The following is a 24808-nucleotide window of genomic DNA, read 5'->3' as shown; positions in this document are numbered from 1 at the left end:
TGAAAAGGACCATGCTCCTTATTCTGAATTCAAATGTGATATTGTCGGTCGGTCAAAAATTGCCGAATGTATTGAAACGCTTTTTTGCCGCAGTTAGTTAGAGAGGTGGATGAGAATGATCTCGTGTGTGACATTGTCGAATGCCCCCTTCAAATCCAAGGCGAGTACGACCTTGTCACTGTGAGGGCATTCGACGGGGTTGAGGACAGCCCGACTGAGTTGTAGCAAGGCATCTGATGCAGACCTGCGTGGGTGAAACCCGAAAATGGTGCCTGCGAAAATGTTGAGATTCCATGAACTCGGACAACCTGTCACGTAATATCGCCTCCATAAGTCTGCCCACACAGGAAGTCAGATAGATTAGAGGGAGGTTCTCCGTGTTTCTGCCCTTGCCAGATTTAGGAATGAAGGTAACCAGAGCGGTCTTCCAGTCTATGGAGAGTGGCACTTCCCCAATCCAGACTGAGCTAATGTAATCCAATAAAGTAGATACGCGTGATCGGGCGGTTCTCTAATAATTTGACTAATTTTGTCCCGACCCGGAGCAGCGCCCCTTTTTATTGTGGCCAGGGCCGCTCAACATTCTCAGAGCCTGCATAAGAGTGCGCCGGACCGCGGGAGTCCTGGGCGGTTCCTGCACAAGTACTGGTTTCGAAGTTTGTGCGCCAACTTGGTTTTGTTGCCCTGAAAGCTGTGTACAGCTCTTTGGAGGTGTTATTTAGTTTCCATGCGTGTTTGCATTGGAATAATTAGGGCACGAAAGAGCCGCCAGGTGTTCCTGCTAGACATCTGCCGCGTGGCCATATAGGTAGTGTCCAGTCTGAGCGAACCGCAAAGCACGCTGGGTAATTCCGACTTCCGGGTCGATCTGCGAGACGCGCGTCTGCTGCGATGTGCTTGAAACTTGGCATCGACAATCTTAAATTCGCCTTTTCACGCGTTTTATAAGCACGAATAAGGTCGTAGAAACGATCGTAATGATTTGCACACATGTTATGACCCTGTTTAATGTTTCGTATTTGAATAAAACGGGTGAAAAATTGCTGCAAGTGCAACCATCACGACGTGTGTCGTCTGTTCGCGCTGAAGTTTGCATGCATCATTCATTCCTTCAAAGTCCGTTTTTCGTCGATGTTATCACGCAGTCGCTACATATATCTGTAGATTATACTAGAATAAGCATTTTTAGATGTATTTCGCTTGCAGAAGCCGGTTAATTAGTCTGCCGGCAGCCGCAGTACCTAGGAGATGACTATCGCGCAAGTTGTAGCTGTGACGGCTAGAGCTGAAAGCATGCAAATACCACGCGGATATTGTGCACTTTTTTTTGCAGCCTTTACAAAGTTTTAGCGGTTTATGCTGCACTGCCCGCCATAGTCAAAGCAGCTAGGGTTTCATATGTTGCGGTGTACTGCAGCTATCTGCCAGCACGGCTGGTACATCGCGTTTTAGTTGCTCAACTAAAATTGCGACATTCGATTCTAACAGTGTGCTGTGCTATTCCTTCAGAAGATCTAGATTTATTTACTAGTGCTTTAAAACCTTAGAAGTGTGCACAATCTTCGCTATATTAAGCTACATGCTCTTGAAAGCTCAGTTGATTTTGTTTACATATGTGCTTTCTTTTTCTGAGAACTGTAGGAGGCAGAATGCCAAAGAACTGTATCATGGCAAACATCATACTGTCAGTCAATGAAAACATTACAAGAATCACGAAATAAATAAAAATCTCTCATGCATTTGATTTTTACACAAGTTTTATTACGAAAAGGCAACTGCATGATATGTATGAGTTGCATTTTTAGCACTGCCATATTCAATTTGCATGCATCATACCCCAACATGTACGGCCAAAAACCTCTACTAATGTTTGTTGACGGCCTGTGTCGGCTGCTATTCCGGCAGTCAGAGAGATATGTCCACTAGCCGAGGCTGCAGTGCATGCGAGAAAACCCCACTCATAAACAAAATTAACCAAGCATAGTGTGTGGGACATTTTACGCACTTCACATACAACCGTGGATGCTCTCCATGTTTGAAATCCCCATTCTTGATTCCCCAATACTGATGTCTGCATTATGTCGACCAAAATAGGAAAGTAGTAAAACAAAAGCTTTGTTTTATTGGCATCTCTTGAAACCTCTAGAAACTTCAGAATCAGAATGAGAAAGCATTATTTCTTGAAAATGAAAATAACACAAACTTCACGTATGCAGCACCTTGCATTGCATCACAAGATAGCGTATATGTAAATATTGATTTAATTTTTGAATGCACGTTTAGCAGCACATAGGCCATTATAAAACTGCTTTGCTGAACAGCAAAATTTGGTTTTATACCATGTATCTCAGCTGTCAGCTTTTCTATTTGCCATACAATGAACGATGAAAAATAGCTGGACAATGTTCCTGAAGTTAAGATTTTCATTACTCTGACTCAGAGCATATAAAGAAACTGTTAATTTTTATCCCTGAAACATCTTTAACTGTCTCTCTTTTCACACAGGACAAGAATAAACACCACAGCACTATGTAGTAGGCCTGCACAAGCAGGAAACTATCCATCGTGCTCGTATTTCTCCGCCATTTTGTGCGTACTCACACTGATTGCTTGGCTAGTGAAATTATATTTTGTTGTCTGGAGTTAAATCACCAAATCACTGCTTACGCAACAATGTATAAAAAAAAATCTATAAATCTTATACTAACGGTGATACGCTGGCCTAGCCAGGCAACGAGACCAACTATAGACAGCTGATTGCACTGGGCGTGGTTGAAGGAACTTCCATTTAGCAGAAATGGCCGGGGAGAAAAATGCTCAGTACTTACAATATCTTATAACGCTGTACTGACGCAGGCCAAATAACACAATTTGCGAACATTTTGAAGATGTGGAACGACCAATCGCTGCTACCGTCATCATGCGAAAACAGTTGTAGCGCATAGCCGAAGTCGCCCGAGCGATAACTTGGTGCTCCTGAACGAGAGAAAACAACCTACTTCACAAAGTTTCCTAGCGTTCACAGCGCTATCCAACACTTGCCATTGACAAAATACTCGAAATAAAGCCTCGTGCTCCACGTGCAACTTGCTGTCGACGGTCAACCAGCGGATCGCAACGGCTAACTGTTTTCGCTGTTCACAACTCGACGGAACTCGGAACATCTTCTATCGCGTTCTGAGTTGCCGTAGTTGAAAGCTGAGCACAGCACACCACCACATTCTCAGCAAATTGGGCGCAAATATAAAGAGAATAAAGGTCACGTCTGCCCGCCTGCATTCAATGCCAGCAGAAACAAAAACCATAAAAACGACCCGGAAGTCTAAATTCACGTGACTAAGTCTGGCCGTGACGCAATGTCCGCCAAAACTGGGACACTACCTATTGCATCGGGCCACCCAGTTGGAGTCGGCGAGCTGGGCCGCATACTCAGCCGCTCGCTGGGTGAGCTCGGCGATGCGAGCTTTAAGTTTCCCGTTATGTTTCAGCCGGCGCCACAGACGGCTCCACCGCCTAGCAGGCTGATTCCTATATCCCCCTCCATATGAAAGGAGAGGCCCGAAAGGAGAGGCCTTGGCAGCTCCTGCTACACGTAATGTCAGGCAACCCTATGTCCAGTTAGTCCTCGGCCATGTCAGCTGCGAGTTACCGCCTGCCAGCGTCATGCTGGTGATGTTTCGTTCACAATGCCAACGCCGGCAGACGGCCGCTGACGCCAGCTGCCGAAGCCGGATTTTCGGTGAACGAGGCCTTTAAAAAGCCGGGGGCCCAATACAGTTCCCAGGGGAACACCGGATGAAAGTGGAAGACAGCCCGAGCGTTGTCCATTCACTTAAACGAATTGATGGCGCTAACTGGAGAATGCAGTTATCCGTTTTACTAAAATATCAGAAATTCAAATTCCTTTCATATTTAGAAATTGTTTAGCATAAAGGGCTTTGTCTAACGCCTTGCTGAAGTTCAAACCTGCACCAGTTTGTTATTTATTATCTATATAGCATACATATGAATTCATTACTTCAACCTGATGTGTTACTATCGAGAGGTCTTTTCTGTTCCCGTGCATGAAATTATTGAGCACCAACTTCTTTTTCCTCCACAGTAATCTGCTCAAATCGCACCGACAGTTTTTTTTAATACTAGAAAATCACCATTTATATCCGCATATAAAATTGAAAAAGCGGCGCCGAATGCCTAACGCTTCACTTAGTTGACGAATGTGGCATTTTTGGCGTTGTAACCAAAAGTGAAGCAGGTGAGAGAAGGAATTCAATTATAAGCAATCTATTAGTCACATACGCATGTCACGTAGTGATCCTTGTACAGTAATATTTATTGGATCATTATATCAAGAGCAGGCCTAAAACATTAGGAATCTATTTTTTTTTTTTAATTTGTCACTTCTGTAGCGCTGTAAGAAACCGCCGGGCTCTCGGCCCCTCCCACTTCTCTTTCCGTAACATACGAACTATACGTTCGTCTTTTTTTTTTTTTGGGGGGGGGGGGGGGGGCATTCAAATTTCTAAAGAAGAGGCTATCTATTAGTTAAATGCACTATGTGCCGCGCACAGAGCAAAATCATTTTAAGCTAAAAGCAAAAGTGATAAAGCTTTATAACGTTAAAGGGGTACATTTTATTGAGTTCAGCTATGCCTAAGCTTAGGCGCAGTCTCAGCACGACGCGGTGGTGCTTTTATGTGTTGCAGCATACACGCAATGGGGTGAGGCCCGTGCCTGCGAGGAACGAAAGGTTCTGAGAGGGAAGCGCTTCGTGTAGAGGGAAAGGAAGGGGGCGTTTTGAACAGTCGTTGGGGAGGCGGACATCTCTCTAGCCAAGGGCGTGTATGTATACCCAACGAGGCTTGAACTTTGCTCCTCTGTGCGGAAGACACGTAAACTTAGCCAGTAACACGGCTGACGTATCTCGCATGCGTTTCTTTGCGTGACATTGCTCGGCAGTAGCGACAGCGGTCGATGGAGCCTCCGCGCGCCGTATGCTCGCCCGGGCGTGCGGGGCCCAGTGCGCCGGTGCATCCAGCCGGTGATTAGGCGAACATAAGGTAAGCCATTCCGGCTTACCATGTCAAAACTCGCCTGGCAGAGCTCCTGACGCGGTGTCAGATAACTGCGCCACTGTGTTCGCTGATGGCCGCGAGCGAGCCAGCGGTCGGACCCAAAGAAGAGAGCCAGCGAGAGCCGCGTCGCTGCACAATGGAGCCTCGCTATGTGCGCCGAAATGGGAGCAAGAAACGCGGTTGCCATTGTTATCTCCCTCAAATGGGGGGAGCTTCTAACGCCGTCACGTAATGTAATGACACCACCGCAGACAATCTGCCGGTCTCCAAACAGTCCGCTGACGGCGGGCAGTCTGTCCAAGCCGGAGGAGATACGCACTGTGCTTGAGCTGCTACTCGGCCAGCGAGGCATTTGACGGGGGAAGCATCGCTATCATGATGCGGGGAGTAATGGGAGCTATGGCAGTCAGATCGCTTGTGAGAAAGAACGGCTGCCGCTCAGACCACGCAGGCGCTTGCTGGGGAACTTTTCAGTGACGATTTCTATAACTGGTTTTACGTGCATTTCGAATTTTGTTTCGATTACGTTTTTTTTTTTTCAACTTTATTCTTACGCGAGTTGTATGAGATGATATCCACGGGAACTGCAAATTGTGCGGGTCGCTTAGGTGATCACTTGTTCTACACCATCCTGCCACTGTATGAGGATCGTCCCGACGCCGACATTGTTGGCGTCAGTGTGGACATCAGTGTCTACGTTCTTGTCAAAATGAGCTAGTATTGATGGACTTTGAAGGCGGCGGCGGCGGCGGAGCTCCTTGAAGGCCTGTCATCTCGGGTGTGTGTCATCTCGAGTCAAGGTTGTCAATAGTTGGGTTGTACGGGGAAATCTTGAACAAAGCGTTGGTAATACGAGCAGAGACCCAAAAAGCGTCGGAGGGCCTTCTTGTCGATTGGGCGTGGGAAACTGGAGACGGCGGAAGTATATCGGGGTCTGGGAGAATACCTTTTCCGCTGACAATTATAAGAAGTGAAGCTCATCGACATATCTCTAGAGATTGGAGAGCTTGAAGGAAAATGCGCAATCGCTCCGAGTGTTGGTCGAAGCTAGACGAAAAAATGACCACGTCGTCCAGGTACGCAAGAATGACTGCCTGACACTTCAGACCATGTAAAACGGTGTCCATCATGTGTTGAAACGTGGCCAGAGTGGAGCAAAGCCCAAACGGGAGCACCTTAAATTCGTACAGACCACCGGGTGTCACGAAGACCGATTTATGGTGGTCTTGCTCGTCCACCTCTATCTACCAATATCCGCTTTTGAGATCTAAAGAAGAAACGAACCTGGCGTCGCGGAGTCGGTCAAGCGCATCATCAATCCTGGACAGTGGGTATACTTCCTTTTTAGTAATGTTATTTAGTTCCCTGTAATCAACACAGAACCGTAAAGTGTTGTCTTTCTTTTTCACCAGGGCCACCAGCGACACTCACGGGCTTGTTGACGGCTGTATAACATCGCCTGCAAGCATTTCGTTAACTTGTGCTCTAATAGCCTCACGTTCTTTAGTCTAAACGCGGTATGGACGCTGGCAAACTGGTGGCATGGCCGAATCGGCGACGATGCGGTGCTTGGCTACAGGTGTACATCCGACCGTGGAGCTCGTCGCGAAGCAATCTTTAAAATCAGCTAGCAGGGATGACAGAAGGTCCTTCTGATGAAATGACAAGCCCGGGTTGATTTTAACCTTCGGAAGGACGTTGCATGGTGCGGCATCGTCTCGAAGATTCGTCTCCACCGGGGCACAGATTCGGCAACCCATCCATGTCGTGGAGGAAGGCAACAGCCGTTCCATTGGCGAGGTACTGAATCTCATTGGTGAAATTCGTCAGGAAAACACTCGCAGAGCCGTAATTCAGCTCGACAAGGCCGCATTCGATAGCCCCTCCCTTCTCGAGCAACAGCGAATGCTGACTGTCTGCAATACCTTCTTAGTCGTGCAACGAGTGGTTCCTCACTAAGACCTGCACACTGGATCATGGTGACAGCATTACGTCGTCTTTGACAATACGCAGAGCGTTGATTCCTGGATCTTCTGGGTGAATGTGCGCTACGGCATGCGTCGTTGAAAACGTGACTCACGCTTCGTGTATGTCGGTGACAGCACCATTCATCTGCAGAAAGTCGAGGTCTAGGATCAAATCCCTCGAACACTCGCACAAGACGAATTAACCTGCGTAGACGAAACCTTGGATACCGATGCAGGCTGTGCATGCTATAGGCCGGAGTAACGAGGTGACCTCCAGCCGTGCGAATGCTAGGGCTCATGGCGTCAAAAGGGCGTTGCTGATCACTAAATAGTCTGCACCAGTATCAAGTAAAGCGATAGCGGGAATTATATCACGCACAAATCAGAAGTATCGTGTCGGATGCTGTCATTATCCTGCCCCTGAAAAAAAATCCTTGTATTGGTATATCGGCTGTGGAGGATCTTCAGCTTTCCCTACGGCAGCGCCTTGCCTCCGGAGACCGCTAGAACTAGTTTTTCCGGCGTGAACTGGGAGAACGCCGCTAAGAATTGCTGGCGTCTCTGCGGGGTTTGAGGGGTGGTAACGCAGAGGAGACGACGATCGAGAGTTGTAGCGGCCGTATGTCCCAGAGCTCTGACGGGTCGACAGATGAGTTTCAATCCCAAGTGGTCGCTCACAGTTCCGTGGGCAAGTGTCGTCGGGCGCGAAACCACGCAGACCTACTCGGCGGTGCGGGCACACCCTGTAAATATGACCCGCCTCTCCCCTCTGGTAGCAGAGGGGCCGACGTCCGGTGCATATGCCACACTTCAGATTTCCGTGGTCGCTGATATACTGGCCGAGTAAGCACATGGGAAGACTACGCTGTTGCACTGCTTGAGTCGCGATTTTAACGTCGCAGCCTGGTGCTGGTGCCTGGCGGAGGACAGATGCGTAGGTAGGTCTGACATCAAGCTGGCTAGGAACCTCATACGCTTGTTGCTGCTGCGCTGCCAGGCGCCCCTCGTCCCAGACGACATCAGACAGCGATGTGATAGAAAGCACGCTGGAAGGCAGCTGGAGGGCTAGTAATTCCTCCCTAACGATCGATAGACCTGATCAGGTTACATAATACGGCCACATCGCTTCCCAGCGGCATCGCAGAAACACCGGGCACAAGCGTGCTTACATCCCGATTGTATTGCCGGGATCGTTGCAGGAGCGTCGTCTCCGTGGTTGTCACCTAAGTGAGGAATTCCACAACAGTACGCGGTGGACTGCGCACAAGACCGGCGAAAAGCTCCTGCTTGGCCCCACGCATCAGGTGGCGAAGCTTCTTCTCTTCTGCCATGGAAGGGTCGGCACGCTCGAAGAGGCGCGTCATGTCCTTCACATACATGCGGACGCTTTCGTTCGACGTTTGGATACGGGAGTGAAGCGCCGCTTCAGCTTTCTCCCGGCGGTCTGCGTTTGGGAATGTAGCAAGGAGATTTCGGCGAAATGTGTCCCAGGTGGACAGGGTGTTTTTGTTGTTCTCGATCCAAATTCCTATCGGAGTCCTCGAGTGCAAAGTACACATTATAAAGCTTCGTCACTCCAGCCGGTGTAGAGGGCGACCCGCTCAAAGATGTGGATCCATTCTTCCGCATCTTCGTACACGTCGCCGTGGAAAGATGGCGGTTTTAGCGGCGTGTGCTAGAGCATAGGCGCCGAGGACCTGCTATCTGTGGTCATTTCTGGTGGGATCATAGCTAGAGGTTGCGTCGTCCTCGGCGGGGTGTCAAGAGGCCCAAATTCAGGGGACTTACCAAGGAAGCGGCGGCTTGGGTGCTGATGGACCAGTGTGAGATCCGTGTTTTATCTTGTAGGCGTATGCAGGTCGGGAAGCGCACCCAGCACCTCCACCAGATGTGTAACAGTTGTTACACCGAAGAACTACTGCAGCGGCTGAACGAGGGATCAAGGGCTCCATGAACGGGCCTACACTTTTACATCTAACTTTACCGACTGCGGTCTTTCTTCTTCTAACTATAACACACGTGGCAATATTTCCTTTCACTGCGGAAAACGCTGAAGTCTTGCCTTTTCCTTCCTCTCGAGCTTAAAGGGTCCTGAATGTTTTTCTTCCAACTTCATTCTTCATTGTTTCTTTAAGGCACATTAACATTATATTTCAACGCGCAGGAACTAAGGATGCCGGCTAGTTCGTGTATTCCAGCATTTGGTGGAGGACTGCAGGGCACGTTAATTGATTGAGGGATTTTTATGTGGCAGAGTAACATTGTGTGCCATGAGGCACGCCTTATTAAAAGGCTCTGAATTATTCTGACTTTCTGGAGCTCAACATGCATGGAAGTCTGAGTACTTGGACAGTTTTTAATTTTGTCTGCATCTAAGTTGAGTCCTTGCTGTCGCCTTCGAACGCTACCCTTGGACTCACAGTGGAAGGCCGGAACCATGCGAACCATGTAATCAGCGCAGAGATCACAGAGAACCAGTGTAGCGCGCCAAGACTAGGACGGAGAAAGAAGACACATAAAGCGCTAACTTTAAACTAATATTTATTCAAGGAAGGAAAAATGATTTTTTTTTTTATATACCACCGCATACGACATGCGCCTAAAGAACATGCGCCAGCAAGACGTATCACCCAGATACGCAATCTCTTTTGGCAACAACGCGACAGAAGGGCTACTTATACATTGATCTTTCAAAAGAGCAATGGGCGTTGTTGCCAAAGGAGACTGCGCATCTTGCTGATACGTCTTGCTAGAGCATTTTCTTCAGGCGCATGTGATATGCGGTGGCATAATAACTATTCTTCCTTTCTTGAATAAATATTAGTTGGAATTTAGCTCTGTGTGTGTCTTTTTTCTCCGTCCTTGTTTTGGTGAGCTACATTTTGTTCCCTTCGATAATGTACCAACAAGCCCAAGTATCTACCCTTCCAAGTATCTATACCGCGTCTCTCATAGCCTGAGGCGCTTTGGGACATTAAACCCCACAAACCAAATCAACTTTACAAAGATAACGCCTTCCTGCATCCAGTGGAACAACAAAAAGACATCCCAATTGGTATCACAACGATTGCTTTGGCTGAACATTTGACACCATGCTAAAGTACCTTAATATGTTTCACTGAGGTACCGCTAAGGCTAGCCCGCAGCCAAGAAAAAAAAAAGCTTAAAATGTGAATGCGTTCTTCTCGTAGCTTGGTTGGTGCTACATGCTCAAGCTCCCAGATATCGATACTAACAACTTAGCAGAGTTTATAGCAGTAGACTGGCATTTTCATGCGTCAATAATGCAATTTCAAGGCCAAACAGTGATTTAACCGCTATATCTGTGCATTGCCGCGCCTCCGACGTCTTTTGAATACAACATTGTATGGATATTAAGGCGAAAATATGTCTTGCCTTATGCGTGGTGTGAACAGATAGTGGGAGGGAAACGAACCATTTTCCTTCCGATCCTCAGCCGAGCGCTCTACTCCACGCCAGGGCTCGTGAGAAGCAGATCGTAATTCTCTTTGTCTAATGATAATGATGATAGTAGCAATGACAATTACGACGCAGTAAGTTGGTAATGATAAGGATAATGTAGCGATAGTGATAATCATAATAATAATAATATTAGCGATGAATGTGACTGTGCGTTTAGTTGGTAATGATAATGATGATAGTAGCGATAGTGGTGGTGATAGTTACGGTAACAATGACGATGTAGTTAATATAAACATTCCTGTAGGTGGCTCTTGCCGTTTCCGCTTTTAAGCAGACTTAAGCACAGTCCTGTAATTTTCAAGTCTCTGCATGGTTCTCGTTCGTGTGACTACTGAATGTTTAGTTCAGTCACCCCGTCGCATAGGCTTATATTTAAGTGACTCTGCTGGCCTTTTTGAGATGGAATATCACTTACAAGCCTAGCAGCGTCCTTTTTCTTCTAGTATCGGCGCATGCTGACACAAGGATTTTCCGCATGTACAACGGTATTCTGATCCGGCTATCTCCGTCTTCAATTACCATAAAGCAGCAAATATTGGCGTTGGTTACTTCAGGTCTCGTTGACACGACCAGGTTTCCGTGTGCCGGGATCACGCTCCTATGTATACATAAGTCTTTTTAAGCAGTATCTCTACTCCTCTAGATGCGAGCCCGGAAGCGCTTGGTTCGGTCCAGGTGACCTTGAAGCTGAGCAAAGGGTAAAATTGTAATTTGCCATCTAGTGACAGATTACGCCGAGTGTGTTATGCTATGATAAGCTGGTGTAGAACCACGTGACTAAGAGACCACTCGACCGTCACCATGATCTTTGACCGTGAAAGGTAATTGATTCTCAATAACGTCACAGATTACGTGATAGGCGCGCGAGACATCGGCTGAACCCGTGGTATCAGCAAACACAAGCAACACAGAGCTTGCGCTCCTCAAACTTGGTTTAACCGAGTTTAATCACTGCTAATTTTATGCAACCGCGCCTTCTGCGTACCTGGTCGGGACAGAACCAGGATCTATGAAACAGTTCCTCAGGCCGTTTGTTGTGATGATTACTTCCAGGTCCATTATTCTGTTCTTCGACGCCATGGTTTAAAGCGAGCGAAAAGCGTCGTTCGCCGACCTCTGTATCAAAACAGCGTCTCATGAGTGGTTAAAAAAAATCATGAAAATATTCCTTGCAGATTAGGTCCCGCGTTTCCCTGCCCCTATCCGACAGAAATATTTTCTCAAGTTTTGTTTCAGCAGATAACGGCTATCATTTTCTGAGGTACGTACCTGAATATTCGCACAAAGCCACAGCAACGCCTGCGCCGCCAAGCACGCACGCACGCACGCACGCACGCACGCGCGCACAAACACACACACACACAAACACACACACATGCACACACACGCGCTCACATGCATTGCAAGAATGCAGGTAGTGAGCTCATGCCGTCATGCCACGACTGCGATAAATGTCAACGCAGCCAACACACTCGGATGATGCGTGGCACGAGTGACTACGAGTCGCGCTAAGCATTATGGCGGATCGCTTTCTAGTCGGCTTTTTGGCAGCACGTTGGCGCCATATGCTGTTTTTTAACAGGCTTGCGCAATGGAACTTGCCGTCAGTGAGCTCCAGAGGTAGCCGTGTACGCGCCCTATACTGCGACCCCAATCTTCCTTACTTGTGCCTCGTTCGCCGGTTGATGTGCATTTACATGTGAAACAAAACGTTATGTGAACTTCGCTCGTTTCCATGTCGTTTAGTCGTTCTTCCTCGCATGGGGCCTGTCAGTTGTTCTGGCGCCAAAAACGCAGGCAGCTAATATGAAAAGCCGGGGGCCGGTAAAAACGTCCCTGGAAAAAAAATGTCCCCATTTGCGAAGTGGGAAAAAATGTCCCCTAGAGGTGACTGTAGTCTTAGCGCTAAATAGGACGGAGACTGCGTTTACCGGCGGCGAGCTGCAATGATGAATGGTGCATGTTACAGCGCTTCCACTTGTCGCCTTGGAAGGGATCGAACATCGTACTGATGCGGCATTCATAACAAAAAAAAAAATATGGCACCGGTAATACAGTGACAGCTACTTGTCTTCGCTTTGGGGGCGAAAGGTGAGCTGACTACCGGTTTTAACGAACCAGAAGCTTGGAGAGATGCTTTAGGGTGGCTATGGTGCACGTACGGTTAAGCCTCATCCTGCCTTCCCCAATATAGAATCTCCATCACCACCGGAACTGCAGCAAGGATTCTACACAATCATCATAGGAACGGTAGAACCTCGCCACCGGAGGGTCTGGGACCACCTTCCAGACCCTCTGGTGGCGAGGTTCAACCGTTCCTATGATGATTTCTAGTGACGCCTTCTGCTTCGGGCGGTCCTCCGAGAATACCGCGCTCCGATCCGCTTGTACCCTTATCAGTGGGTAATATTACCAAGCTGGTTAGACTTGTCTTAATGATCAATTCACAAGCTGTGGAGCTCTGAACCACGCAACGTATAACGAGCTACATGGCTCTCACCATGCTTTTCCGCGGTGCTTGTAAACCCCTCGGGTGCCCAGAGGACACAGGTTCCAAATGATGATTATATTCAACTGAAAGGCAAGAAAGAATAGTATAAAACGTGTATTTTTTTTTTTTTTTTCATGTGGCCTTGGGGGCGTTTTTTTCTAGAGGGGCCGTTTCTTCCGGGGACGTTTTTTTCGAGGACATTTTTTCCGGGGCCGTATCTTCCGCGGGCCTTTTTTCCTGGAACGTCTTTACCTACACCCATGAAAAGCCAAGCAAGGTATTTTGTTGCATGTCTTTCTCTGAAGGCTTGCTGCTCGTTGCCCGATAGTGTTACAAACTGGCGGTGCGACATGTACAAGAGTGGAATTCTATTTCTTCGCTATATAGACGCCCTAATGAGTATAGTCTCCACTCTGCAGTTCTTCTGAAACAAAAAAAAAATGATGTTAGGCAGTAAATTCATATATGAGACGAGTACTCTTAGGATGCGCGGAGTTTTTGTTCGAAAGTGTAAGGTTGTGAGTGCGTGGTCGTTTCAATGCTGATTTCTGAGGATTCGCCGAATTCTCTGAAACCAGAAACCTCGGAAACTTTTGCTAATATACCAGCTGTATGTGTATCAGCTCTGTGTGGTAACGCTGCACGTAAAGTGAATATTTTTTTTACCATACAAAACTGCACATCGGTTGCTATTCAACAGGTCTGCTTACTAAGCGTTCACCATTACTGCAAATGTTTCAGTTGCTAAAAGAACGTTAGGGCGTTTTTTCTTTATCGAAATACTAAACATCCGCACTGATTTAGAGCTCCTGTGTAAGTTCGTGGACTGGGCCTTTGAGACACAAGAGCTGTGTTTGCTTTTATAAAACAGTTCTTAATGCACTTACACTTATAGTTTGCGTACTGAGAATATACTTTAAGTGCCCTCTTGAAGGGGATGTTAGCAACGCAGGCCTATAATTTTCTATAAAGGTCTCTCTTTTATTCAGAGTTACTCGGGCCGAAAGGCTTAAAGGGTTGGAGGAGGAAGCGCCAGTGTCAACCAGAACCTGAACTGCAGCCGGTAAAACATCAACTAATGATCATTTGCAGTGTTTCGACCACCAGAACGGGGCGTATACCTGCTTCTCAGTACATGAACGAACATCAAATAATGCCGCTTTAACCCCTGCTTTATCTCTCCGACTTTTTCCTCCGAAAATTTCACACTTTCGGTCATTTTTGCGCTTCACTACTTTTAAGAATGGAATAAGCTAGCGAATAATGACGAGGTGGTACACATGTGTAATCAGAAATATAGCTCAGTAATCGTGTGAGCATTGAGCTTGCCTCACCATCATAATCTATCCACGGGACTTAATTACTGCATGCTAATATTTGTTCCCCGTTTGGAAACTGCTGTATGCTTTACATATGATGTCTTCAAGCAAGCAGTTTCGTGCGCACCGCGTAGAGGTACGGACACAGGTGCAATCTTCTTTCCATGGCAATCGGAGTGCAGTGACGGAGGAAGGCGGGTCACTAAGCCTAAACTTGCCACTTTCAAGAAATGTTCGTCTTCCTCATTAGTGAAGACGCGGCCCCGCCTACCATTTACGTTTTCAGACACAGCAGATGGTACAAAATTAAAGACATGAATAAATGTCCCATATAGACACAAGTAATATCTGCGCCAAAACGCGTTTTGTGTTTTGTCGCCGGTCGGCGTTGTTCTTTTCTTTTCTTTCGAATCGCACTGAAAGCGATTGCTTTCCTTTATAGCTTTCCTTTAGCTTTCCTTTAGCTTTCCTATAGCTTTCCTTTCCGTATAGCTTTCCTTTGTAGCCGTATGGCTGCGCTTGGGTGGATGCAATGAGTAATTACTCCCTTATTACGATGGCTTAGAAGCGCGTACAAATACGGTAATATTAGCAAGTGCGCAATTTACGTCAAATGAAGACTTTGCAATAGGGGGGAGGGGCAAAAACAAAACAAAAAAAAAAACGTTACATTGGGTCCAACTTAGGATAGCGGTACAACTCAGCGCAGACAGTTTAAATTTACTGCTGCATTTAGGTCCCACCGCTAGTTAAGATTAAGACAGCACCGCCGGTGCGCCTCGTGTATAAGCCTAATTGCGAAGCACGAGGGTAATGCGCGGCGCTTAGGCGCCGTGCACTGCCCGTCGGCGCATCTTTAATATATACGCGCACGCGAGTGCTTTGTTGATGTGCAGCAGCTCACAAGCCGAGGGGGGAACGGGAACGACTGGGGAGGCTTCAGCTCTCGCAGCGACGGAACAAAGCCCCGTTGATGCTGTCTGCACGGCTGCCGGGCAGCGTCAGACCGCGTTATAATTAAGTGCTCCCTCACGTGCGCGTGCTTCTGTGCGCGCCTTTATTTTTTTACAACGGCACCCCAGAGTCGACTGGACCGTCCGCGTAATTGCTTCCGCTCTCTCGTAGCAATCGGTGAAAAGCGGGCGAACTTAGGAAACAGCCTCTACGATAAAGTGCACATTGTTCTCCTCCTGCCGCTGCCCGCCTAAGACGCACCGCGGAATAAACTCAATGCAAGGTGAAAACAAATACTCGGGGCGTTGCGCTAATTTCACCTCGCGCGGATGAAATGAGCGCGCTTAAAAGTGCAGCTGCATATTCGGCACGGTTCTGCCCCGAAGTACAGGAAAAGAGTGGGTAAAGCAGAACTGCCGAAGTTCATAGGTGAAGAATGAGAACCTCGATAAGATTCGGCCTAAGAAATGATTCGTATAAGAGATTGACTAAAGCGAACGAGAGATAGGTCAGCCATCAGTCCGGATGATAGCGAGACCAAATTCAGTTCGTGCACTGGACGTGCTCGCTTTGTTCTCAACACAAAGGCAACGATGTCTTTCTTTGTTTCACGGGATATACCTTAGTCAAATTATCAAAAAGGACATTTTCGCCACTAAGCAGGCGTTTGAAGAGTATAAAGGTGCGGCATTGACAACACTATTGCAAAAGCAGCAGTCTTGACTAAAACGACTTTCTTAGGCGTTGTCCAGATGCTAACAACGGAGAGCTAATCAGCGTGTACATCGCCGCGAGCAAGACACTTAAGTACGGTTCATGTTATTTTTTAATGTGTGCTGCTGCATACTACACATACTAAGGCATCATTATACGAACTATGGCTGCCGTTGGTTGGCCTACTGAGCTAACTGAAATCACGTGTCACTCTCGCCAAAGGCGGCATCCGCTATAACGCCGAACCAGCGCTATAACTGGCCGCGCTCAGCAGTAAACCCACCGGACGAGAAACAAGCGCGTATATGTTATCTTTCTCGTCTTATAGGTATTTAAGGAGCCGACGATTCAGGTGTGCTGATTGTTAGACGCTGCTGTAAACGGAACATGCCCGTGGTCGTCTCGCGCCTTAGACTCAACTCACAAAGCGAGTTTCGTCCTTTAGAGCTGGCGTCAGCTTCTTAGCGGGCTGGGACCATAAAGCTGCTCTTACGCAAAAACCTTCTTCCTGTAATCTGTATCTCTATCAGATGTTGACGTAGCTCCTTCCTTTGGCCCTCTTGACAGGGCAACCTCAAGTGGCAATATCACAATCAGCGAAGAGGGCGTGCTAACCTAATACTGAAACTGGACACAAAAAAGTCAACTGGGCCTGATGGTATACCCCACTCATTTCTCGTTCGATATTCGTTATGGACAGCTCGATGTCTAACCATCATCTTTCGTGGGTCGCTAACCTCTGGCGTCGTACTATCGTCCTGGAAGCTAGCGAAAAAACTTCCATTGTTCAAATCCGGTAGCAAGCAGCTTTTCCTAATTACAGACCTATCTCATTAATGTCATATTCATTTAAAATTTTAGAGCTCATAATCCATAAACATATCATTTGTGGAATACAATAACATGTCCCATTTTCAACATGGATTCAGACAAGGTTTCAGCGCCGTAACACAATTAATTGAATTTTAGCTCGACTTTTCCGGTACCCTGAATATTTGGGCCCAGATGGATGCTATCTCTGTAGATTTTTCTGAAGCTTTTGGCACTGTTCTAGATCCTAATCACCTATGCAAACTGAACGCCAAATAAAAAAAATTCTCGCTTGGTTTGTTGGATTGCTAATTTTATTTCGCATTACTCACAATTCGTTTCTTATACTTCCACTAATTTGTGTACTGTAAATGTATCATGTGGCGTTCCTAAAGGTTCGGTGCTTGGCCCTTTATTATTCCTAATATACATTAATGACACACCTCGCCATACTACCCCACGAACGCGCCAATATGCGGACGACTGTATTTTATATCACGTAATTAATACGCTCGAAAATCATTTCCAACTAAACGCCTGATCTGCTAGTCTTTGTGTTTGATGTAATATGAAAATAAATTTTACTAAAACTGTAGTGATGTCTTTTATAAACAGCACGTCCCCTTCAGTGTTATGCTTTCAATGACTCACCATTGCCCAGGACTTCCGAATACAAGTATCTCAATGTTTTATTTACTGCTAACATGTCCTGGTCAAAGCATATTAACCGCGTTTCCCTAAAGCACTGAAAACTATTGGGTATTTGAGAAGAAAATTGTCTAATGATCCAGAAGGAACTATCGATGTACACATCGTTAATTTGTTCGGAATTTGCATACGCATCTGTAGTCTCAAATCCCCATAAATATCGCAAAATTAACATAATCAAGAATTCAAAGAAAAGCTATCAGGCTCATATATCATCGGTACTGTCGTCATTTCTCGCCTTCTTGGGCCGCGTCCACATTAAATCTAACCCTCCCTGTTCGTGCGCCGTCGCATAGATTCATAGAAGCTACTGCATTGCATCGTTAGTACAGTTTACCATGTAACATCTAAAGTATACCTTACCCCCAGTATTCCCTGACCAACCAGGAGTCATCTAGCCTTAATCTAAAGCCATACTTCGCCCGTACTGATATTTTCAATCACAACGTTTTTCCTCCGGACAACTGAGCACTGGCACTCAATTCCTTCCAGAAACCGGTCTCATCCATTGTGCACATTTTTATTAGCCATCGATGCCAAATGATTCTGTGTGTGTGTGTGTGTGTGTGTGTGTGTGTGTGTGTGTGTGTGTGTGTGTGTGTGTGTGTGTGTGTGTGTGTGTGTGTGTGTGCGTGTGCGTGTGCGTGTGTGTGTGTGTGTGTGTGTTCACTTTCTTTTTTCATTTTTACAGTCTGTACTATAACCATATCAATATATATATATATATATATATATATATATATATATATATATATATATATATATATATATATATATATATATATATATATATATATATATATATATATATATATATATATATATAGAAAAACATTTTGATTAAGCTTGTTTTGTAACTTGACATTTGAGTATGTATGTTCTTAACCCCACTCCCTAGCAGGTACTGGAGTAATAATAATAATAATTGGTTCACAGGAAGGGAAAGGCGCAGTATCTGTCACACTTGCTCTGTGGAAACCTTAACGGCGCCGTAAGGGAAGGGAGGAAGGTGAGAGTGAAAGTGGAAAGAGAGAAAGGTGAGTCGTAGTGGAGGGCTACGGATTAATTTCGACCACCTGGGGATCTTTAACGTGCGCTGACATCTCACAGCACACAGACGCCACTTCGTTTCGCCTCCATCGAAACGCAGCCGCCGTAGTCGGGTTCGAACCCGGGAACTCCGGCACAGTAGTCAGGCGTCTTACCACTGCACCACATAAATAAATAAAATGTGCGACAATGTCTTGCTCCGTATATTTAATAGACGCGTAACAGAATTCGTACTTAAATCAGTACAAAATCGCAACTTTTGAGGAAAAGCTGCTTGGGAGCTATTTGGCACATGAGAGCTTATATGGGATTTAAACACCGTCTTGGAAGGCCGCAAGCTCCTCTCTTCTTGACTTCACTAAAGTGAGACGCCGGAAAAGGCGGGGGGGGGGGGGGGGGTGGAAGGGGCGGGGCCGCAGTGAGTATTCCGACTCCCAGACGCACTTGGGCTGCAGGAGTTTGGCTTTTTTCTTTATTTTCAGAAGACAAATCAGAACTACCACCTACGCATGTATACGTACAATATCAGGCTACCACTTATGTTCGTCGCGTTCAGCCTTTGACAAAGGAAACTGAGGAAACTGTTACGCGCCACCAAATTTTCGTCGTTTTTCTACGCGCTGGTGGATTACGTTGCATCCGATAACTGTCTTTACAGCACCTCGCTCGTAACAATTATTGATGTTTTTTTTTTTTTTGCCCATGCAGGGCTATGTGACTCTAAAGCGCATCGGTCTGGAGAGATACTGATGAAATTAAACCACGTGATGCCCATTTATGGGAACTAAAATCGCAGTGCCCACGGTTGCCATCGTTTGTTCGCCTCCTCCTAAAACCGATCTCCACAGCCAGAGTAGAAGCTGCCAATTCGGGCTCCGCACCGCAACTTGCTTGTCATTGGGCCGGCGTGGCGCCTCTTTCCCTCAGGTTTAGATATTTTGAGTCAGCAGGAAAAAGAAAACTCTAATAAATAAGCGTAGTCAGTAAACGCTTAGTATAGGATAAAGCCGTTTCACAAGAAAAATAGAGGCACTTCAGGCCAATATATACCGTCGCAATGAAGAAAAAGGCAAACAACGGAATGCCTGCAATCCGCACAGCCAGCGCAGTCGAGCGTCCGCCAGTCCGTCTAAGGGTGCGGTGTCTTGGCTGTCGCTAGGCAAACTGGCGCTTTGGATCGTAGCCGCCGTAGCGCTGCGGCCATGCTCTAGCTGGTTGGCGTTCGGAGCTTCAGAACTGGCAGGCGCACGAGAAGCGTCCTGCAACTCGCAGTGTGATTTTCACTGCGAACTAAAAGAAAAAATGCTTCAGCCGATAGTTTAGCACCTAATGTGGGCGAATAGAGCATACAGGTTGAAGTTCCTTTTCAAAAATGATCTCAATTTTTTCGACTTTTTTTTTTTATTTAATGCGATTCTACGCGTTCGCGATCACTGGGCTCATACTTAACACTTTCGTTCCTTAATATGAGCAGCTCACGGCATGTGCTCCACAGGACTTGAAGCTTAGAGTAACATAACCGACAAGAGGGAACACTCGGCTTCGCTAGCGACCGAGCTCGGCGTTCCACGCCTCCGCTAGATGGTGCAGCCTATACATGACCTCTACGGTGCCTGGATGTCGGCGACCTATGGGATGGTTCAATTACTCGACGTTCGAAATGTTCACCTCACGCTGGCGAAAACTGAAACTTGGAACACGCAGGGGGTTCGATAGTGGCGGCCAGAACTAAAGGCCTTCGTGGCCAGAATGATAGTACATGCAAGTGCAACATGTGCGAACGTATGAGCTCGTTGTGGGAAATGAGAAAATGAGATAACGAACTAATAAAGCATCGTTAATGCTTTGTCGATTGATCCTCATTTAGGCACGCACTGTACGCTGCGGCATGCTTTTAGCCGGATGTGCAAAGGGAGCTGATTGTATTTGTTTCCCCCCTTTTTTATCCTCCTTCAGGTAATCACAATGGTATGCACGGTTCTCATCGCCTTCGTCATCTGCTGGATGCCACTCCAGGTCATCGTGCTCTACTCGCAGTTCGGAGACTCAAAGCAACGGGACAAAGAGGCATGTATCTCGCACGATTTAACATCCCTCGCTTACCAGTTGTAAGCTATGCCTTCTTTCTTTTACAAGCGGGCGCAAAAACATAGCATTCATGGTTTTAAAACGGTCCCGTGAAGAGATAGGCCGTAGTTAGAAAATAGCGTTCAAAGGTTTATCGGGCGCGATAGAGGGATTCCGCGAATACTGAGAGCTTAAAAATTATTGCTCTATTAGATAAACGGGACAGAGAGGAGGCTTAAGTGCAAGAAATGAGCTAGACAAATACAGAGTTCAACGGCAGCATCCCTTCTGCTCCCATATGTGGGCTTAGATAAAAGACCAGAGAATCGAGTGTACTGGCACTGTTGGGCCGGCGATTGGTTGTGCCCCCGCCAACTACTTTAAATTATCGAAGTGATCGACTTTACAGCCTGCTTATCGCAATAGAGAGCGGGTGCCACAACGCCAGGAACATTTTCAGGAGCATTCTGCAGGAACGATGGTCGATGGTCGTGTGCCTTATCGGGCCCAAGAAACTTCGCGCGCAGGACCCCTAGCTTTCTAGTTGTGATAGAAATTGACGTTCGCGAAAACCGTTCAAGCCACAACCGGCAATAAATATTTCTGCGCCTAGAGCCAGGCCGCTTGCCCAGAGGTGCAAGCTGTAGCTCTATATACAATCTTAGAAGGAAAGAAAGAAAGAAAGAAAGAAAGAAAGAAAGAAAGAAAGAAAGAAAGAAAGAAAGAAAGAAAGAAAGAAAGAAAGAAAGAAAGAAAGAAAGAAAGAAAGAAAGAAAGAAAGAAAGAAAGAAAGAAAGAAAGAAAGAAAGAAAGAAAGAAAGAAAGAAAGAAAGAAAGAAAGAAAGAAAGAAAGAAAGAAAGAAAGAAAGAAAGAAAGAAAGAAAGAAAGAAAGAAAGAAAGAAAGAAGGCAAAGGCAGTAGGAAGTTGATAGACGCACAGCAAACGATTTGTTTCGGCAGATAGAAGGTTGGCTTCGGGGGTCATGTCCATTGTGTGGCGCACGGCAGTGTCAAAGAGTGACATGAAAATTTATCTTTAATTTGATGCAAGAAACAGCAACTTTCATCGATGCCTCGATGACGGACGGAGGCATGAGTCCTGCTATCGCTTGTGCGGTCTTTCTAGTGATTCGTCTTCCTGCCAGTCATCATGCTGAAAATAACGGTCAGCTCAGTGTGGCAACGTCTTTGATTAGATGGCGATTTGCACACTTGCTCAGCAGCCGAACGGCTTCCGTTTCAGATGCCAGACTGGTTCACCGAGGCATCGTCTGTGGCCACGTACATCGCTTACTCCAACAGCCTGGTGAATCCGATCATATATGGGGGCTTCAACAACAACTTCCGCCAGGGACTCTGCACCGTGCTGCATTGCTACATGCGCCGGAAGCCCTCGCAGCTGCCGCGTGAGTACGGTATATACAGAGCTCGCTTACGCGCCTAGCGTTTTGCGGCGCACACCTACAGCGGGGGTGGCTACGCCTGGTGGCGCCACGGTAAGCCTCGCAGTGGCGCTCCGGCTTAGCCGCTCTGGTTCCGGAGATGTCCTGGCTCCTCTTTACAACAAGTGGCTTCGAGACAACAAGTGCACTTAGTCACTATGAAAGAATGGCCTATCCTCTTTCGGCTGTTGCTTTGGCATTCCTGACTTACTTGTGGAGGTCCAAGTGGAAAAGAAATAGAGAGTATGGAGGGCGATATAAATATAGATCAGCCAGCAAATATGCAGCGAACCAAGCTCGGTCAGTTGGCCTGAGTGTACTTCTTCGCTACGGAAGCTCTCTGTTCACGGCCTGTTGCACACTGTTCTTCGTTCGCTCCGTCTGTATCCTTATGGAACTAAACAAAAGTAGGAATAGCCTCTAAAATTGTTTCGTCCTAAACGTGGAGAAAAGAAACCACCCTAATCTAAGTGGAAGAAAAACTATAGTGTTCGTCATCAGCGACGCGCGTTTCTGGTTCACTCTCATCTTGGGGGCTCATCGTATAGGACCGAGCCACCAACATGCCCCGCAGCGCGTAACCTCTGGCACGTTGCAGGCCTCACTGAGTGAGGCAGGACTTGATACAACGGGCCTCTGCTTTGTCCAAAACACTGGTGCACTGTATATGGAGTCCCTGGCCAGAGTCGTTTTAATTCTGTTTCTTTGACGAATAACTATGCTTCGAGACTTGTTCGTTCGCTGCTCGCATGGTCGCTTAAAAAGTGCACCACCGTGACCTTGCGCACGCAGACAACATTGCCATTTGTCGTCTGCGTGAGCACGCTTTTGTTCATGCCAAAGCTCTGGCAAGTGTTTAAAAAAGTTCAAACAAGCTTCTGAGCGAGCGATTTAAACTTTTTCTTCTTTATTGTTTTCAATGGCGCACTGAAACTTACCACCATCTCACTGCTCTGCTGAAAATGGCGGGTTTCAGCATCCGTGTCTTCGCAAAGTGGACGCTGTGCGAGGCTTTTTTGCCTGCAACGAGCGGCCAAAGCACATGTCCTAATGGACAGGGATGGCGGCCACATCTCGCTTAAGCATTTTATTATATATACTGATAGAGTAGAATAAGCGTCCTAACTGACCCGCGATGCGTCTTTGATGTGGCGGCCTTCGCTGGGGTTATTTATTCATTCACCCCCGTGGCGCAGAGCGAAAGAATGTGTACAGGGTACGTAGCCGTCGTGTCTTAAGATAAAGAATCTTCTGGGGCCAATCTAAAGTAAGTAATGTAGATACAAAATACAGTGAATGATCCCCTAGCGACGCTCTGTGTGCATAGAAACACTGAATAAGACTAAAAAGATTTTTGGGGTTGTAAACTGATATTAAAAAAGACACGCGCGCATGCAGAAGGATTCAGGAATCAACCGAGTGGAAGCGCGAAAGGGTCTGAGGCGGTACCTGCATTATTTCAAAACTATACTGCCAATCTCTCTCGTTCTCACAGTTCATGAAAGGAATCAAGGATTATTAATTTCCCAGAAATGCTCAACATAAGCAGCGAACTCACGCAGCCTTGAGAGACCGTGTTTAATATTATTAGATATTGGATATTATTATTAAATAAATATTATTACTTTTAATATCATCATTAATATTTATGCAGCACAGTTTGCCTCTTAGAGAAATGAAACGAAAAGCTCGAAATTGCCCTTTATAACATTTTCACTCCATAGCCGCCTACTCATTTTGTGTCGAAATAAGACGGCATTCCAGCAATCATGTGTGGCTTTGAACCAGGATTTGTTCTGTAGAAACAATCGGCACCACACGGAAACTAATTTTGCAAGAGTAGTATGTATCCAGGCGAACATAAGCTGATAACATTGTCACCATCAACCTAATAAGTAATATATCAGGTAATAATTTTTTTTTTTTTTGCCGCTGCAGCTATCGTGCTTGCTGATAATGGAAAACTGTGTTTCTGTAGTTCTTCATTTGGCAGAAGTGTCCTAGCATGCGCAATTCCTGAGAAACAGGCATCCATAGTTTTAATTTATTCCGCGTAATTGGGCATGCAAGGCGGTGACGATAGGCGGGAGAACACTCGGCGCGACTCAGCTGTGCACACTCCGCTTCATCTGCCAATGGCAAGGTGGGACGAGTGAAGAACGGTGCCCCTTCATTTCCGGCAACAGAAATGAAACAATCACTTTACGAAACAGCTTCGTCACACCATAGAGAAGCTTTTCAGCGATCAATAACGCCTTTCATGCGCTATTAAGTGGATTTCGTTGAAGAGTTGGAGGTTAATATTTTTAGAACTCACGCATGTAGGCAGAATTTCAGGAAATGAAGTAATCCAACGGTGCGACCACCTCCAATCATCGCACTGCTTCATGTTTATAAAGCATGCCTCCGGTTTCTTTTCGTATTTTAATGTGTCTTATATTGCAATTCGTTTCATGCTTCCAGGGTATTATTTCTAGCCGATCCCTTTCTGAGTTTTTAAAAGCGTTTCACCAAAGGATTCAGAGCTGTTTCGGAGGTAAATTGGCTAACATTGGGCGGCCGCGGCTTCTTTGACAAGATGAGTACGAGGTTGCTAAGACAGCTATTTGTATTATAGTGCACTTCACTTGAGTTGACACAATAGCCATAACGGCTTGCAATTTTAAATTCATCCTACGCTCCACTCTCCGCTGCAGTGAATCTGCCCTCGTGGTGAAATACCGAGAAT

General features: G+C 46.5%; 1 protein-coding gene across 2 annotated transcripts in view; it reads left to right on the top strand.

Annotated features, from left to right (window-relative positions):
- Positions 1 to 24808, top strand: part of LOC146202854 (QRFP-like peptide receptor) — an 800647-nt gene that overhangs the window by 448214 nt on the left and 327625 nt on the right. The window contains exons 4-5 of one of the 2 annotated variants that reach the window (XM_084585188.1): positions 20528 to 20638; positions 21882 to 22044. In XM_084585188.1, the coding sequence (XP_084441314.1) occupies positions 20528 to 20638; positions 21882 to 22044 (274 nt within the window). Of the gene's footprint in view, positions 1 to 20527; positions 20639 to 21866; positions 22045 to 24808 lie in introns of those variants that run through there. The other variant, XM_084585181.1, reaches the window with a different exon arrangement.

The sequence above is a fragment of the Amblyomma maculatum genome, chromosome 1 (assembly GCF_055883805.1).
Source record: "Amblyomma maculatum isolate TAMU_Amacu chromosome 1, ASM5588380v1, whole genome shotgun sequence".
Taxonomy (NCBI): domain Eukaryota; kingdom Metazoa; phylum Arthropoda; class Arachnida; order Ixodida; family Ixodidae; genus Amblyomma; species Amblyomma maculatum.
This window is presented reverse-complemented; position numbering and strand designations above follow the sequence as displayed.